At 41.4% G+C, this 16,921-nt stretch overlaps 1 protein-coding gene across 2 annotated transcripts; it reads left to right on the top strand.

The window, feature by feature from the left end:
• Window positions 1-246: 246 nt before the first annotated feature.
• On the top strand, window positions 247-16,320 carry LOC119730722 (WD repeat-containing protein 3-like). 2 transcript variants are annotated; one of them, XM_038203739.1, is made up of 24 exons: window positions 247-287; window positions 721-910; window positions 1,275-1,484; window positions 1,853-1,971; window positions 2,504-2,582; window positions 2,991-3,086; window positions 3,840-3,929; window positions 4,450-4,551; window positions 5,302-5,399; window positions 6,076-6,180; window positions 6,313-6,549; window positions 7,019-7,112; window positions 7,822-7,923; window positions 8,461-8,685; window positions 9,167-9,223; window positions 9,628-9,840; window positions 10,508-10,561; window positions 10,792-10,923; window positions 11,800-11,961; window positions 12,611-12,661; window positions 13,131-13,174; window positions 13,753-13,881; window positions 14,311-14,404; window positions 15,229-16,320. In XM_038203739.1, exons 2-24 carry the CDS (start codon window positions 740-742, stop codon window positions 15,379-15,381), a joined length of 2,817 nt encoding a protein of 938 aa, XP_038059667.1. In that variant the 5' UTR covers window positions 247-287; window positions 721-739; the 3' UTR covers window positions 15,382-16,320. The 2 variants fall into 2 exon arrangements, with proteins under 2 accessions (XP_038059667.1, XP_038059666.1); XM_038203738.1 differs by lacking the exon at window positions 247-287 and having other exon boundaries at window positions 707-910.
• Window positions 16,321-16,921: the final 601 nt, after the last annotated feature.

Genomic DNA, 16,921 nt, shown 5'->3' with positions numbered 1-16,921 from the left:
AGAATCCATGCAAAGAAAGGAGATCCAAACTTGTACTGTTTACACGTTTACTACGGATGTGGTTCTCCCTTTGGTGCATGGATTCTAGATTAAATGCGAGTCTTAATGTGCGGCTGAATCGCTGGTAGTGAGCCGAATTTGAAATTTTGGGCTGAGTCTCGGTCTACCTTCAAATCAATGTGACCTTTGACCTAATGCCATGTGCTCGCATACTTGCCCTTGATGATCACTGTGTGGTGATCTACAGCGTTGTCTATCTTCTCAAGAAGCTTGTTAAATAACATGTTGTAAGTGGCATATTGTGTTGATTATGATGTAGCAGTAACGTAAAAGTTCGGATGTATCTAATTTTGCAGTTAATTTTTTCCGATCTAATTTTATTGATGTTACTTTTAGCCTATTTATTTGGGGGACCGACAAAAACGACATTGACATGATTGAAAAAGGTGTTGGTAATGGTAGGCCCTAAGGCTATAGCCTAGCAGTAGCACATATCTTTTAGATAGTGGATATATTGCCAGCGGTAATCCCGGAAAGTTAATGTTTACTAAAGGTTTGCCGGCGGCAATCCTTGTCAACAGAGAGCGCTGTACTCTCTAAAATAGGGCTGAATTATTAAGATGTATTATATTATTATTATTACCACCAACGGTTGCTGTTCCGACTTTTTGAGACGCTCCCTAAAACTCCTGTTTTTTCTTTGTAGATATGATCTTGCAGATGATAGTCTAGTTTCACCATGGGGCTGACGAAACAGTATCTCCGCTACTCACAGAGTGCGACATTTGGCGTAGTAGGCACTCAGAAGGCCAACGTCTTGTTCGTTGAACTCCGCGGTGTCCGGGGGAAGTATGCCGCCACCGCAGCCTGCGAACACGTCTTTGTGTGGGACTTGCGCAAATCTGAAAAGGTGAGTGTAGAGTACGAACCAACGATTATTTTTTTTCCCAATTTTTAAAGGGAATATTGTCGCATCAGTGCAACAAGTTCGTAAAATTGATTCTGCAACAAAGTCGTATCTCGCGTGGATACGCTCAGTGCAAATTGATAAAAAAATACCACTTTTCTAGAAAATTGCACACCAGGTGCCATGATTTTACAGGATGCTTGTATTTTTTATAGACTGTCATTCACTAACAGTCCAGTAAAGTATTTCATAATAATTTGGTAGTTGTTTTTTGATGTTTGCAAATGTTGTATTTTCCCTTTAAACTATGAAAGATTTGGCGTCCGCTTTTAATGGCACTAATTTGTTGGCGTTCTTTTTCTACTAGATGCTGGTCCTGCAGGGTGACAAATCTGAAGTCTCCGTTTTGGCCAAGAGTCCGCAGGGCCAGATCTTGGCCGTAGGCTACGCCGATGGAATGGTCAAGGTCTTCAGCCTTACTACAGGGGAAGTGACCGTCACGTTCAGCGGTCACAAGTCGGCCGTCACGGCGCTCAGCTTTGATCAAAGGGGGCTCCGACTAGCGTCAGGTTCCAAAGTACGAAAAGATTTGAAATAAAATAATTTCATTTTTACACTATAATTGTCTATCATCATCATAATTTATGTCCTCGTCATAATTTATGCATCCCTATGAGAATTGTTTTCGTCTAGAACACTTATTTCTTTTTGTAATCCGTGGACAGAACTTTAAAACGGTGTTTGTATTCAAAATTCCGTAACTTGAATAGTACATGAGTGATTTGAATGATTCTTGTACTAAAAGAAAGCTTAATGATTGGGCTTTTATATCCTAGATTTTGAAAGTGCTACAGGCAAAACTTGATTCAAAAGCATTCAGGTTTCATTTTTTTTTACTCGCCCTGCATTTCTCAAGCCTTAATTTAATCTTGTTTTTTTATTCAGGACACAGACGTGATCATATGGGACGTGGTTAACGAGAGTGGTCTTTACCGACTCAAAGGCCACAAGGGAGTGGTCACCCAGTGTCAATTTATGAAAGAACGCAACATTCTCATCACAAGGTACGGCAATAAATAGATCAGTTGCTTGATCAGTCACAGACAGTCAAAACTTTCTTCCACTTCCCCTGCCATGCATTTGTATACAGACTAGTAAAAAAAAGTCGGATCACATTCATGTAAACACCGTGACTAGTCAAATTCCATCGACAGACAAAAGATGTAACTGGTAGGTACAGCTGGCATATCAATCACCTCCAGTCAAAGCATGGCTGTGTTGAATTAAGAAGGGAGTTCTTAACGGTTGAAAACAGTCACTTGATTGATTTTGACTGCTGTGATGGCGTAGCTGAATATTGTCAGCCAGAGAGGGAGGGTTAGTCAGTTGATTGATAGATCTACAAATTGATCAATCATCTATCAATCAATCAAGTTATTAATCAGTTAATCAATCAGGCGATCAATAATTCTGCCTCTAGATTGATCAATCAGCCATTCATTTAATTGAGTAATTTTTTTTTCCCTTTCAATATTTTTTTTTTGATAACCTAAAGTGTTAGGGTCATCAAACATGTATTGGTGTATTATATTTCAGTTCGAAAGACACTTTTGTCAAGTTCTGGGACATGGACACCCAGCATTGTTTCAAGACGCTGGTTGGTCACAGGACAGAGGTAAGTTCTTTCATTGTTGATATCTAACAGATGTGTACATTTACTGTGGCTTCAGTGACGTGTTTAACCAGTTTGCGCCGGGGTTATTTTGACAAGAACGGACGATGCACGGAATTTCGATCTCAAGCCAGGCGGGTTGAAGCCATCACCCTCGGGCAGCACACTCATATTTCCGGCCTCGCTCGCTGCGAGCGGGTCGCTGACAGGTACTTCCGGCCTCGCTCCCTGCGTGTTTATCTGTCATCCGTTCCAAATACCGCCAAAAACTTTTGTCTGTATACACGGCCTCCGGCGTGAACTGGTTAAAAACAATATCAACAAACTAAATAGTCTTTCAACTGCATAACTACAAACAATCCATTAAACTGATCAACGATTTGTTCAATCCATTAAGCTTTTTTTTTTCAGGTGTGGGACTTTGTTCTCTTAGGTGCTGACCAGAGGCTAGTGACTGGGGCGGGGGACAGTGAGCTCCGAGTCTGGGATATAACCTTCCAAGATGAGGTGAAGACCATCGACATATTGCTATTTCACCTCAAAGATTATCGAGTATTCATTTACAGAGCATTTGGCAATGGGCTCCATGCGCCAACAAAAGAGGGCGCGTTTTCACTACCTTAGAGCTCCGTGGATGGGACACACAGCATGTGCGTACTGTACTGGTTCGCGCGTGAAGTATGCACGACTTCCTGAATGTGCCAAAGCTATTAGCCACAGCGTATTCGCGTGAGCGTCAGGCGTCGTCGGCGAGCGAATGCGTTCGAATTTAACTTGATGGTCTTTCAGACTAATCCCTGCCCCCAATAACTTTGGATCATTGGAAATACGCAGTGGATGGACTGGGAACCAGTCTAGGTCTCTTCCAACTCTCCTTTTCTGGCCGTTGAGGGGGTACTTGCGCACGGAACCCATAGAGCATTCATGTTGACCGCAAACCAGCATGAATTTACAGGAATTACGGTACTTCTGGACTATGGAGTGCCCAACTTGTATTTAATTTTTAAAAATTGATGGGTGATTTTCAAGAAAGCACACTTTGTATGGCCTGCCAAATATGGCAATAAATTGAAAGTTAGTAAATATCGTTTCTCGAGATATCATTTCTGATAGAAACGATAGACCACATCCTAGATTGTTTGTGTCCGTCTTTGTATTTGGTTTGCAGCTGATGTTCTTTTTCATTATTCATTAGGATCAAAGAAAGATACTTTTGTAAATTAACCGTTGTACTTTTGCTTTGGAATTACATCTCAATAGGAGTCCAAAGAGGGCGCCGAGCAGCCAGCTAAGAAGCAGAAGTTGTCCTCCATCGTTCATGACGAGGAAGACGAAGAGGAAGAAGAAACGGTATTCTTAACAAAAGAAAATCATATTTTTGACTAGTCTTATCACATACCCAGTGTTGTAGGTAGGCTTTCTTCAGTGGGGGTTAGGGTTAGGGGTGGTGAGTTTGTTTCTGCATTCAATAGGGGATGTTAGACAATAGAGGACAATAGGGTCCCCAATTCCCGAAGGTCCCCAATTTGGCGATCATGTACAAAACATATGGGAGGTCTTCCTAAAAAGTTAAAGTACAAACAAAAGAGGGACAATAGGGGTATGTCCCTGGTTGCAGGCAAATACACACTGATGTGGGTTGGTGGGGGCAAAGGGTAGGGGACGACAGCATCTTTTGGGGGGCATCAGCGACTCGTCTCATGGGGGACTTCAAGGGTGGATCAATAAGCCAATTTGCTTTTTGAACTGTACTTTTTGCTTTTTAGTGCTATAATTGTACCACACAGAAATTGGCAGTTTATAAATCGAGCACTATGGCTTTTTTTCATTCGAAAAAAAGTTTAATTTCGTTCTTATTTTATTTTGGAAGAGCATTCTCAGTTGCAAGTGTGTGGGGTCCATCGTGCGTAAAGGTCGTCAGCGAGCCGTTTCTCTAACAATCGACAGTGCAGGAAGGGTGCTGTGTTGTCATGTAAGTAGACTAATGAAATCTGTCCAACACAGTTGAACGATCTTTTTATGAATGAATAACTGCTGTGCGGAAATGTTGAAATACGATATCAGAAGTTTGCCTTTATAAAACTACAGGTAGAGAACGGGAAGTCAATATTCAGACCAATATGTAAAATCCTAAGTCTGCAGGTCAGTTTCAGGTGAAGGGATATGAAGTGTTAAAATAACTGTGTCACACAGAGAGTCACTGCACACAAAAACAGCACTGTGGAGAACAGTGAAGGGTAACTGAATCTGCCTGCTTGCCCTGAGCTTCACCACACACAAGAATTGTGCAGGGATTTGAAGTGTTATCCATACACCACAGAAGATTACCTGGAAAGAATAATGCAACCTGGCGCCACTTCAGCGGTTGTGTTTGTACAAAGTTTATGGAGAGTCAATTAAAATTCTAAGCATTTCCTAACAAAATTGGAAAAAGTTTCTAAGTCCGATATTCATGTCTTATCATCATTTTTGCAATGACTGACCTTCATTGAGATGATATATGAAGAAAAAAGTGGCGTCAGGTTGCAACATTCTTTTCGAATACCTCAAAGGAATTTGAAGTGTGGGTGCTAACTCAATGGGCAAAAGTGGTTTTGCAAAACTTGTAGCATTGTGAAGTACAGAAGACTAAAAGGGTTAGGAATGTGCAAGCATATTTTAGTGGACCCAGAGAAGTTTCTTTATTGCAGTAATTGACTGTAGTTTTGATGTTTACTGACAGGGTGCCGATTGTTGGTTAGAGGTCTTTCTGGTCCTGACTAGCGAAGAGAAGACGAAACTTCTCAGTAAAAGACAGAAGAAAGCTAGAAAGAAGAGCAGGTTTGTAAGAGGCAATAGAGTTTGTATTAATCAGTTCACGCCGGGATTATTTTGACATTGACCAGACCCAGACGCGGGGTTGTTTTTCACGAACCTCGATGCCAGACGGGTTCAGGCCGTCATCTGTGGGTAGCACACCCTGATATTTCCGGCCTCGCTTGCTGCAAGCGGGTCGCTGACATATTTCCAGCCTCGCTTGGTGCGTGTTTATCTGTCATCCGTTCCGACATGAACTGGTTAAGTTGACCTCAAAAACCTGCAAGATGTTACGAGAATACACCATATGTATGGGATTCACAATGTGTATGACGCTCTATTTTTTGCATTTTTTTTTGTTCTGACTGGGCCCATCAAATCAAGGGCAATAAATGGGTGCTTCGAAAGAAAAGAAAGCATTACAATTCACAACATAGTGAAAATATTGCGAATTGATGACTATTACAGAATTAAAAATGTTAACCTCAACTTCTGTTCAGTCAATCACGCAGATAACAAGTGGGTAAATTCAAACACGGCAGTCTGTGACTAGACTAGTCAGTGGTTGGTACCAAAACGTTCACAGAAAAAGTGAACGTGGACTGGCGAGACTTACAAGCTCTATATTCGAGAGAGGCAGATGAGGAGAATGTTCCAATATTTTTTTGACTTTTGTATTCTGCAACTGATGACTTTCTAGGGAAAGTGTAACGAACGGAGAAAACAACGAAGAAATTCCAGAGTTGCTGGCAGTGAAAGATGAAATTCAGCCTCGCTGCGTTCTGAAAGCTTCCAGCAAAATACGGTAAGATTCGTGGTCATTGTGACTATTGAATTGATTGAGTAGAAGTTCGTGCACTCAGGGACCAGCTTTACTAGGATTGCCTTGTCCTGTTTCACCGTCAGTTGACCTTTGAACTTTACTCTCTCCCCTTAGGTCATTTGCGGCCATCTTAGAGAACGATGCCACAGCTGTCAAGCTCGTCTTGCAGCTGCACAACAACTCGCTAGAGACCCACATCTTCCAGTCCTTAGAGGGCAGACATTGGGATGCGGAGAAGCAGGGCGCGGTCGCCCTCCCCGGTCACCGGTCAGATGTGCGGACAGTAGCCTTCAGCTCGGACAACACCACCGTGCTGACCGGCGCTGGCGAGTCCGTCAAAATCTGGAACAGGTGAACTTGTAAAACTTTAACGTGACGTGTTGATTTTGCTGGAATCAGCCAAGAGAACATGAGATACTTGTTTAAATATCTACTGTTTTTACCGTGATCATTGTACTCTCTGGGGGAGTGTGGCCTAGTGGTGAGGGTTTGTGACTCATGATCAGGGTCAGGGGTTCGAATCCAGCTGCTGGTCTTATGTTGTGTCCTTGTGCAAGCCACTTCACCCCACTTGCCTCTCTCCACCTAGGAGTATAAATGGGTACCGACATTAGCTGGGGAGTAACCTACGATGGACTGGCAGCCCATCCAGGGGGAATAGCGTTTCATGGAAAAGAAACTGGAGATAAACGCTGGCCTATTGCTGTTGTACTCTCTGTGTTTGCGAATCCTGACAATTGCATTGTCTTTTAAAGATTTTTGTCTGTATGTGTGGCAAGTGAAAATGTTCTCATTGGCCTGTTTTGACTTTTTTCCTTAGAGCGACCCAGCAGTGTATCCGATCCATGAAGTCTGGCTACGCACTCTGCTCTGCCTTTGTGGTCAGTGAAAGGCACTGTGTGATAGGCACAAAGGTACGTGGCTTTAGAGACCAGTAGCCTATGTTAGTTAATGAATCTAAGACAGCACAGGACTCATTCTTCACAGAAGAAACCCTCAGCAAACCCAGTAAGCATAGAAGAAACCCTCAGCAATCCCAGTAAGCACAGAAGAAACCCTCAGCAAACCCAGTAAGCACAGAAGAAACCCTCAGCAAACCCAGTAAGCACAGAAGAAACCCTCAGCAAACCCAGTAAGCACAGAAGAAACCCTCAGCAAACCCAGTAAGCACAGAAGAAATCCTCAGCAAACCCAGTAAGCACAGAAGAAACCCTCAGCAAAGCCAGTTAGCACAGAAGAAACCCTCAGCAAACCCAGTAAGCACAGAAGAAAACCTCAGCAAACCCAGTAAGCACAGAAGAAACCCTCAGCAAACCCAATAAGCACAGACGAAACCCTCAGCAAACCCAGTAAGCACAGAAGAAACCCTCAGCAAACCCAGTAAGCACAGAAGAAACCCTCAGCAAACCCAGTAAGCACAGAAGAAATGTGAATCCTGCTGCTGGCCATGTGTTGTGTCCTTGGGCAAGCCACTTTACCCCGACTTGCCTCTCTCCACCAAGGAGTATAAATAGGTACGAGAATGAGCTGGGAAGTAACCTGTGATGGACTGGTATCCCATCCAGGGGGAATAGAAATGGAAAGAAATGGAGCTTTTTTTTTTTTTTTTTTTTGAAATGATAGACGGGCCACCTGGAGTTGTTTGACATTGCAGCGGGTGTTCTGCTGGAGAGAGTCGAGGCACATGAGGGCGCCCTTTGGTCCATCGCCACATCACCAGACAAGGTGAATATTTTTTTGTTAATTGTCGTATTTGTTTTCTTGGCACTCTAAACTGAATACTAGTACAAACGAGTCACTTGGAACATATCGCAGATGTTAGATTTAAAATTTTATCATGAAAATTCTTCTGATTTAACCCAATAAGTATTTATCGCACACCTTTTCAGCACCATCGTTCGGGGAAATAAATCCAGTATCTATCAACTATCTATCATGAAAAATGATATTTCTGTTTATTTTGTACCCAACTTTTAAATTTTTTTTTATTTTAGTTTCAGTATAATTTTTGACTTGACTTAGTTCTATTTAACTCTAGTTTCAAGAATTTAAATGTTGCAAGCAATGTCATTTCTGAAAATGCTGGATTACTGTTCACATACACATTTTTTTTTTAAAAAGAAGTATGTTGCAAAGTGTAAGCTTAAAAGTATCAACTTTTTACACTACAATTGAAATATCTTACCAATCCTAGTAATTTTACAAAGTCATTCATTGAAAGCTCAAGACAATCTTTCCGTTGAACTTTTTCTTGTCCAACAGAGAGGTTTTGTTACAGGCAGCGCAGACAAGACCCTCAAATTCTGGGATTTTGAGCTAATCAAGGACGAAGATGCCCAGTCTAGCAAACGACTGACGGTAGTCCACAGACGTACCTTACAGATGCCAGACGACGTTCTGTGCGTCAAGTTTACGCCAGATCAGAAACTGATAGCGGTGGCTCTACTAGACTCCACCGTTAAGGTCTTCTTTGCTGACACTCTTAAGGTAAAACTTTGAAACCTTTTGTTTTGCAAATCAATGTCTTTTTCTTACTCTTCCAAATAAGTTAAACCTCTAAGATGCTGGAAAATCCACAAGGAACTCTTGGAGGAATTTGCATGACTGAGGTAGTTTTAAGCACCAAGGATGTGCCAGTCCTATGTCACATTTGTTACGATCCTTTATACAAATAGAACAACATTCAAGGAAAGATCCTACAAAGATCCCGAAGAGTTAGGGTTAATAAAAAAAAAAGTAGCAATTGTAGAAAAATTCTGGTTAAAATTGAAGGACCAATCTGTCCATTTCTTGTCATAAAAAAAAGTATCTTTTCATTGCCATCAAGATCTCAATTCTTCTCCCATTTGCACTGTTGGGAGCCTATCATTCAATTTTGCTCATTTTTGTAAAAGAATTGAGTGTAAAATGTCGCCATTTCTCTGCGAGTTAAAGCTGATTCGTAACTTAATGTTTAAATTTGTTCCAGTTTTTCCTGGCTTTGTACGGACACAAGCTGCCTGTGTTAGCAATGGATATCTCATCAGTAAGTGAATATATTACTCATACTGATTTATCATGATTGATTTATTGTGAAAAATCATGATTGTGCTGTTAATCTATAAATACTTGAGGCAAGCTTACATACTTGTTGACTGTCATTCTACTGGTCCCAGAGGGCAAGCCTAGTGTGCTCTTTGCAAATGTCTGACTGACTGTCTTACTGACTGTCGATGGTGACTTTGCCTGGTGGTTGGCTGGTGAAGAGAGCCAGGCAGTGCTATTGTATAGGATTACCAATTAATGACCTAAACCTGGCCCATTGTGCACACCAGGTGCATGAAAACTTCCTGTGAAAAGCCAATCTCCATCAATTTAATAGAAATGTGTTTGCTGTTTGACCAGCTTTAGATAGCACTCACCTTGTCTTGTTTTCCTGTCTGGATACAGGACAGTACTTTGATTGTGACAGGCTCGGCAGATCGGAACGTCAAGATCTGGGGGTTGGACTTCGGAGATTGTCACAGGTCCATGTTTGCCCACGATGACAGCATCATGAGCCTTCAGTTTGTACCCAACACCCACTTGTTTTTCAGTGTTGGCAAGGACAAGAAGATCAAGCAATGGGACGCTGATCACTTTGAGCAGATCACAACATTGGAAGTGAGTGAGGTTTCAAAATGGTGGCAGAAGTGGGATCACTTTCCTAAATCATCTTAAATTGTTATGTGATTCAGCATTGAGATGCTGATCACTTTGAGAAGATCACCACATTGGATGTGAATTAGGTTTGAAAATGGTGACAAAAAAATGGGATCACTTTTCCAAATCATCTTAAATTGTTATGTCATTTAGCATTGATGAGATGCTGATTACTAGGTTTAAATGGTGTCGGAAGTGGGATAACCTATCTAACTCATGTTGAGGTGCAGTTTCAATGAGCAGTTGGAACCTGAACTATGAACGGATCAACCACAAAACAGTTTCTGGTTCTCCCTAGTTGTACTCTACACAGTGCAAAGCCTCAAGTGTCATTTATTGATGAGATCGTCATGTTAGAAATGAGCTGGGTTTCAATTGGTGGCAGGAGTGGGATCACTTTTCCAACCCCCCTTAAGTTCGAATTTGATCAAGTAATGGGATGCTGATCACTATCACAAGTCATGGCCTTTAAAAAGGGTTTGAATTCAACAACATCATACTAGTAAAATAGAGCTGAAATAGTAACCAATTGGAATTCACCAACATAGGCAAAGGTGCCTCAGTCAAGAATTTTTTCCAATATTTTTAGTGTTTAATTCTTTTTAAAAATTCCTTTTTTTTGTTCTAGGGCCATCATGCTGAAGTCTGGTGTTTGGCCGTCAGCCCAAATGGAAACTACCTGGTAAGATTCACGAAAAATACGAATAAACTTTCGTCATGTATCATGATTTTATGAAATACTATTATCATGATTTTATGAAATACTATTTTAAAGAATATTTTAGGATATAATAATATAAGGTCATCATTTTAATACTTTCACTATTGCCAATGAGGTCACATGATAATGAACTTTAATAATTCAAATAAAACTTTAAAAAAAATTACCAATGGAAACCTTTCAAATCGTAGGTCTCTGGGTCACACGACAAGTCGCTACGTCTTTGGGAGCGGACCCAGGAGCCTCTTGTTCTTGAGGAGGAGAGAGAAATGGAGAGAGAGAAGGCTGCGGAGGAGGCTTTGTCTCATGAGGAACGACCCACGGTAAGGGAAACGTCTCCAAGAATGTTACAAGCCTTCCACAGGCACTCGGAGAACGCAACCTCCGCCAAGGCTAAACAATTGCCCGCCATATTGTTAGTACATCCAACACGAGGAACTTTGAAAATGCTCAATCATGTTATGAATTCAAAAGGCAGAAACACTCAGTATTTAATATGTTCACTTGTTTAATACAGAATTATTAAGGGCATCTAGCAGAATCGTGGCATTTCCATAGAGTCACTGTTTACATTAGGGGGTAAAACAGGAGCTCGGCAGCCGCGGTGTCTGTTGCGACCAGTGAGCTGGCCTAGTGTATTTATAATAATTTGAACATACATGGCCTGTCACCTGCACTGTGTGCACGGTATCATGGCCCAGAAATCATTTGGACGGGTCCATTATTGTTTGGATTGGAAGGAGTGCCCCAGTTTCATGGTCTATGGCATATTTGTACATAAAAACTGGTGAAGAATCCTTAAAATAAATCCTGCATCCGGATCATGTCCAAAATCTAATCGATTCGTACTTTTACCAAGGACCACCCTCAGAACAAATTTCATGAAAATCCGTCCACAACTTTTTGGGTTATCTTGTTCACAGACAAACCAACGAACACCGATAAAAACATATACCTCCTGGCGGAGGTCATAAAACTCGTTTAATTTGGGATAGCATGCTTTTCTCAATAGAGCAAGAAATTGCTGCTGAAATGAGGGGATGCACAGTGCCACCAATTTTGAACAACAAAACCCACTTTAACCCCCCCCCCCAAAAAAACGCTTTTGTTTCACGATCAGTAGCTAATGAGAATAAACTGGCTAACTGACCAAGTGTTTTGAACAAATGTATGCTATTTGTCTTCTGTGTTGTTGACAGCTCCCAGGTCAGAGGTCAAACAGCGAGGTCGGGGCGGCCGGACGACAGACTGCCGATACTGTCAAAGCTGCCGAACGAATCATGGAGGCTTTGGAGCTGTACAAGGAGGAAACGGCCAAAGAGGAAGAGCACGAGGAAATACGGAGAGCCAGCAAGAAAGAGGTTGGTGACAGACAGGGTGGGGCAGAGGGTGGGGCAGGGGTAGGCAAAGATATAGAGAAAAGAAAATCGTCAGAGCGAAGCATGAAGAAGTACATAAAGTTAGCAAGAAAGGGGTTGGTGTCAGACGGGGTGGGGGAGAGGGTGGGGGAGAGGGTGGGGGAGAGGGTGGGGCAGGGGTAGGCAAAGATATAGAGAAAAGAAAATCGTCAGAGCGAAGCATGAAGAAGTACACAATGCTAGCAAGAAAGGGGTTGGTGTCCGACGGGGTGGGGAGAGGGTGGGGGAGAGGGTGGGGCAGGGGTAGGCAAAGATATAGAGAAAAGGATTCGTCAGAGCGAAGCATGAAGAAGTACACAAAGCTAGCAAGAAAGGGGTTGGTGTCAGACGGGGTGGGGGAGAGGGTGGGGCAGGGGGAAGAAAGTCTTAAGATATGTATAAAAGAAACAGCCAAAGGAAACAAAGCATGATTTAACACGGAAGCCAGCAGGTAAGAGTTTGGTGACAGACAGGGTGGGGGAGATGGTGGGACAGATGGTGGGGCAGAAGAAGAAATGATTCAAGAGAGGCACAAAGAAGAATTAACCAGAGAAAGAGAGCATGAATAAATTGGAAAGCTTTACGTAATTGATATTTACTTCTTCCCTTGTAGATTCCTCCAATGAAAAAGCATCCAATTCTGCAAGCTTATGGCAACATTTCGGTGAGTTCAGATTATAAACTTTAGTGAAAAGTATAATGTTACTTTGATATTATAATATTTTAGTAATCTTATTATGAGAAATAGGGTGTGAGCAGGTTGGCTAGTGAGGTCTTTCCTCGCCTTCTATTTCCACCTCTATGGCCCAGGTTCGATTCCTCCCCTGGTCCACATGTGGATTGGGTTTTCAGTCCCTGCCTGATTCCGTGGGTTTTCCCCAGAATATTCTTCTGGGCTTTTCCTCCCACCTCTACAACTGTAATTTTATTCTCATTGTCTTCTCTTGACAGGTTGCTTCAGGCTTGTGAGCTACAGTGTCTAGGGAACTTTTGAGGGATGCTTGGTTTCATTACCAGAAATAAATAAAATATTAGATAAAAATAATAATAACTTGTAATACACTGAACACTAGTAGTTTTCACGTTGTCAATTAGGTCTCATGAAAGTCTTTCACACTGTTTTCCTTCTACAGCCAACAAGATATGTTCTTGAGGTGATCAGGAAAGTCAAGTCCAGGTATGTAGCCCTGAACAGAAGTATAGTAAGGGGTCATTAAGGGGTCATTTCGAAACAATATCCGTGAAAAGTTGCGGAATAGGTTAACCACTACAGGTACATTGCATCCAGTATTCGTTGCAGGATTCCGTACCATTTTTCTGGAATCCCCCCTCAGTGCTGTTATCAGCATTGTTTACAAAATAATAATTTCATTACCTGAAGATTATCAGGGAAATTGTTCAGAATTCTGCAACGAATACCCAGAACAATGGGCCTAATGCGGATAATTTCTTTCTGCGGCTTATTCCTGATATTTTATGGAGATGAATTTAAAGGATCACCAAATTCAGTGCAGTGGCGAGCTTGTTTCAGTCAGTCTGCAGCACACTGAATGTTTATTGGAGTCTTCAATCTGAACATCGTGTCCTCAAGCCAGCCATTTTACTGCAATAACATGTCAGGCACATTCGAAGCCATTGGTTGCTGGTTACGCTGGTTGTTTTAGTGCTCTGTCGCAGCTTATTATTGGAAAGAAAAGAAGATGCCCTGATTGAAAAGGACGGCCAAAATAAAAGTAATTTCAACTTTTGTTACAGTGAGCTAGAAGAGTCTTTGTTGGTGATACCGTTCAGCTATGTACTGGAGCTCCTACCTCTACTTGAGACATTCATCAGCTCAGGATGGGAGGTGGAACTAGCCTGCAGGTGTCTTCTGTTTCTAATAAGGTAAACAATTCATCAAAGATTGATCGATGAAAGTTCCAGCCTGAAAGGAAGTTATGAAAGTATAGTTTCTCTCTGACTTTCACGAGACGCTTTGTTGTCTCTTTCCCAAGGGTGGAAAACGTAGGCCTTAATGTTGGTTACTAATGTACCCATTTACTCCTGGGTGGGGAGAAGCAATGAGTGACAAAGTGCCTTGCCCAAGGGCACACGCACCACAACCCCAGGCTGGACTCGAACCCTCAACCTCCAAAATTACCCGCAGACCACGAATTCAATGCCCAAGACCACAAAGCCACGATACTCCATGAAACAGTCGCTAGTCAGCCGATGTTTCTTGGTCGACATTGCTCCAAAGTGTGCAGGACCAAAGTTGTTAATAAGTCAGTTTTTTTGTTCAAATTGACAGTGATTTTTGTTTTGTGATGGCAGGGTTCACCATGGTCAGATCACATCCAGTCAGTCTCTGCTACCGATCATAGACAGATTACGTAGCACCTCCATGCAACAGGTGCATCAGATGAGGGTAAGCCAAACTAGAGAGGGGGTCAGCGATGGTTCCTAAAAGAGGGCTTGGAGGGTAGATCTGCACCCCAAATTAAGTCCACACAAAAAAATTGTTCCATTTTCAAAAAGTGAACGTTGTTAGACGTGGTGCATCAGATGCAAAATATGTTTTGTGAGTGAGTGATAAAACAATAAACAGAGCATCAACGTTCTTGATTAGTTTCACACCCCGATAGACATGTACAACACACACTATAACCCAACTGCTTACTGTCAGCGTAAAATCCCTGCTAACTGTACTAGAAATTTCCGTGTTTACTGTAAGCGTATTTTATGGGTAAGCGTACATCCCGTAACTAAGGATTCTGTGCTTACAGGGTTAGCACAGAATTCTTCTGCTAGCGCAGTTAGCACAGAATGGTGATCGTAAGCGCAGAATTCTGTGGTTAGCAGAGCCAAATTGTACCCAAGACTGGCTCCTAGACTCCAACTTATGTAGTCTCAAGGGATGTTGCTGGTGGTACCATACTAAATCCTTTATGACAGAGATACGACTAGGGTTAAGTCCTAGACTCCAACCTATGCAATCTCAAGGGAAGTTGTTTGGTGGTACCATACTAAATCCATCATAAACAGAGAAACGATTATACGCATTCCATGGGTGGGATTTCTAATAGATTGTTGCCCACTTTTAATAATGAACAAAAATATGTGTAGGGTGTAATAACACAGGGTGTAACTACCTCTAGGAGGAAGCAAAGCCAGTAAGTTCACACTACTGCCCCTCAAACCATGTTATAGTTGCACACTATTGACCAGCTAATTCTGTCTCTGTGTTGGCAGGATCGGATCGGGTTCAACCTTGCCGGTTTGCAGTTTCTCCAGCGGGAGCTGGAGTCCAGGCAAGAGGTGCAGCTCTTCGGCGACGCCACGGCCAAGATGAAGGACAAGAACAAGAAGAGAAAGCGGAAACTCATGATCACCTTGACAAGTTGAAATAATTAGGAATTCCCTTAACTTTAATTCTAGGTTTTTATTGCCAGAAACTAACCTTTTTTTCCCAGCCAAAATCCACCAGGGCTGAGCTGAATGCATGTACAGCAAACATCTAAATAGTTGATCATCTACCAAATATCGGAATACTCTTTTACCAAATATCGGAATACTCTTTTACCAAAGTCAAAATCATGTGAGCCGTGTCGAGAAGACGACGAAAGAGTCCATGAGGTAATTGTCTTCATTAAGTTGAGCGGTTTTATTTTTTTGTTAAATTTTGTGTGGACAGCCACTTTACATGCTGATATGAGGGCAAGTTCTGTGAGGAATATTAGCACTAATTTGTATCTTTAAAATCTGTCAGCTTTCTCAACAAATATATGATATTCATAAAGTTTTTAACCTCATGTCAATCAAATTATATTGATGCACACAGAATGGAATGTCCTCCGAGTTTAGCAATGTCGCATTTTGTTTTTCGTCTTGGACAGACACTTAATATGCATCTGTGCTCAAATTCTGCTGCTTTATGTCACTTCAAATTCAACCACCATAGTATTGCAGTCATTTTATTTCGGATAGTCTATGTACATTGCTATTGAATAATGACAGACTTTAATAATTGTATACATGTACATTTAAAGCGTCTAGCAGTTGCATAGCACAAGCCTGATATACAATGTGCATGCATTTCTAAAATATAACAGGAAACATCTTCATCAAATTTCTGTCAACATATCTGTATTTGTTTCTTTCTGAAGCTAGCATTTATGTAGGCAAGCCTTTAAGCGACATTTACAAGCTGAAGATGAAAACTAACAATTAATAATACTTTTTATTTTAGCACCAAATTAAATATAATCTGTTACAGTTAATACCTTAGATGCCATTTTTTTTAAGTCGTCAACAACACAATAAAGTTGTGTATGGCACCACAAAGTCACGTATGTGTACCAATTAAATAACATGCTCATAAAAGGTTTTCAGAAATTCATGTTTCAACAAAACTTTTTTGATGAATTTTGGTCCAAAATTGACTACGCTAAAATACTCAGAAATGCCTTTGGATGCATATGAACCATAATTGAATATTCAAACAAGCAAAATTTGCAAGAATGTGGCCAAAATGTTCAAATTATTAAAACAAAATACATAGTTTTGACTGATTTCCCCCCAAATTTTCGACAAAATTTATCCTTTGGAAGGCACATCTGTCATCTATACAAGTGAAAACGTGTTCTAGGGACCCCAAGGCATCTTTCCAGGAAGTTTCAAGAAATATCATTTTTTGTCAAAAAGCTTACTTTTTTGATGAATTTTGGGCAAAAATTGACTTTTCTCCTAAAAGCAAAATTTTCAAATTTTTGGCCAAAATGTTCAAATTATTGAAGGGTAATTAATAATTTTGACCGATTTTCCCCCAAATTGTCGACAAAATTAATCCTTTGAAAGGCACATTTGTCCACTACACGAGTGGCAATGTGTTCTAGGGGCCCCGAGGCATCTTCTCGGCAAGTTTCAAGAAATTAAATTGTCGGCA

The sequence above is a fragment of the Patiria miniata genome, unplaced genomic scaffold (assembly GCF_015706575.1).
Source record: "Patiria miniata isolate m_02_andy unplaced genomic scaffold, ASM1570657v1 HiC_scaffold_22, whole genome shotgun sequence".
Lineage (NCBI taxonomy): Eukaryota > Metazoa > Echinodermata > Asteroidea > Valvatida > Asterinidae > Patiria > Patiria miniata.
The sequence above is the reverse complement of the archived record's forward strand: the minus strand, read 5'-3'. Positions and strand labels throughout refer to the sequence as shown.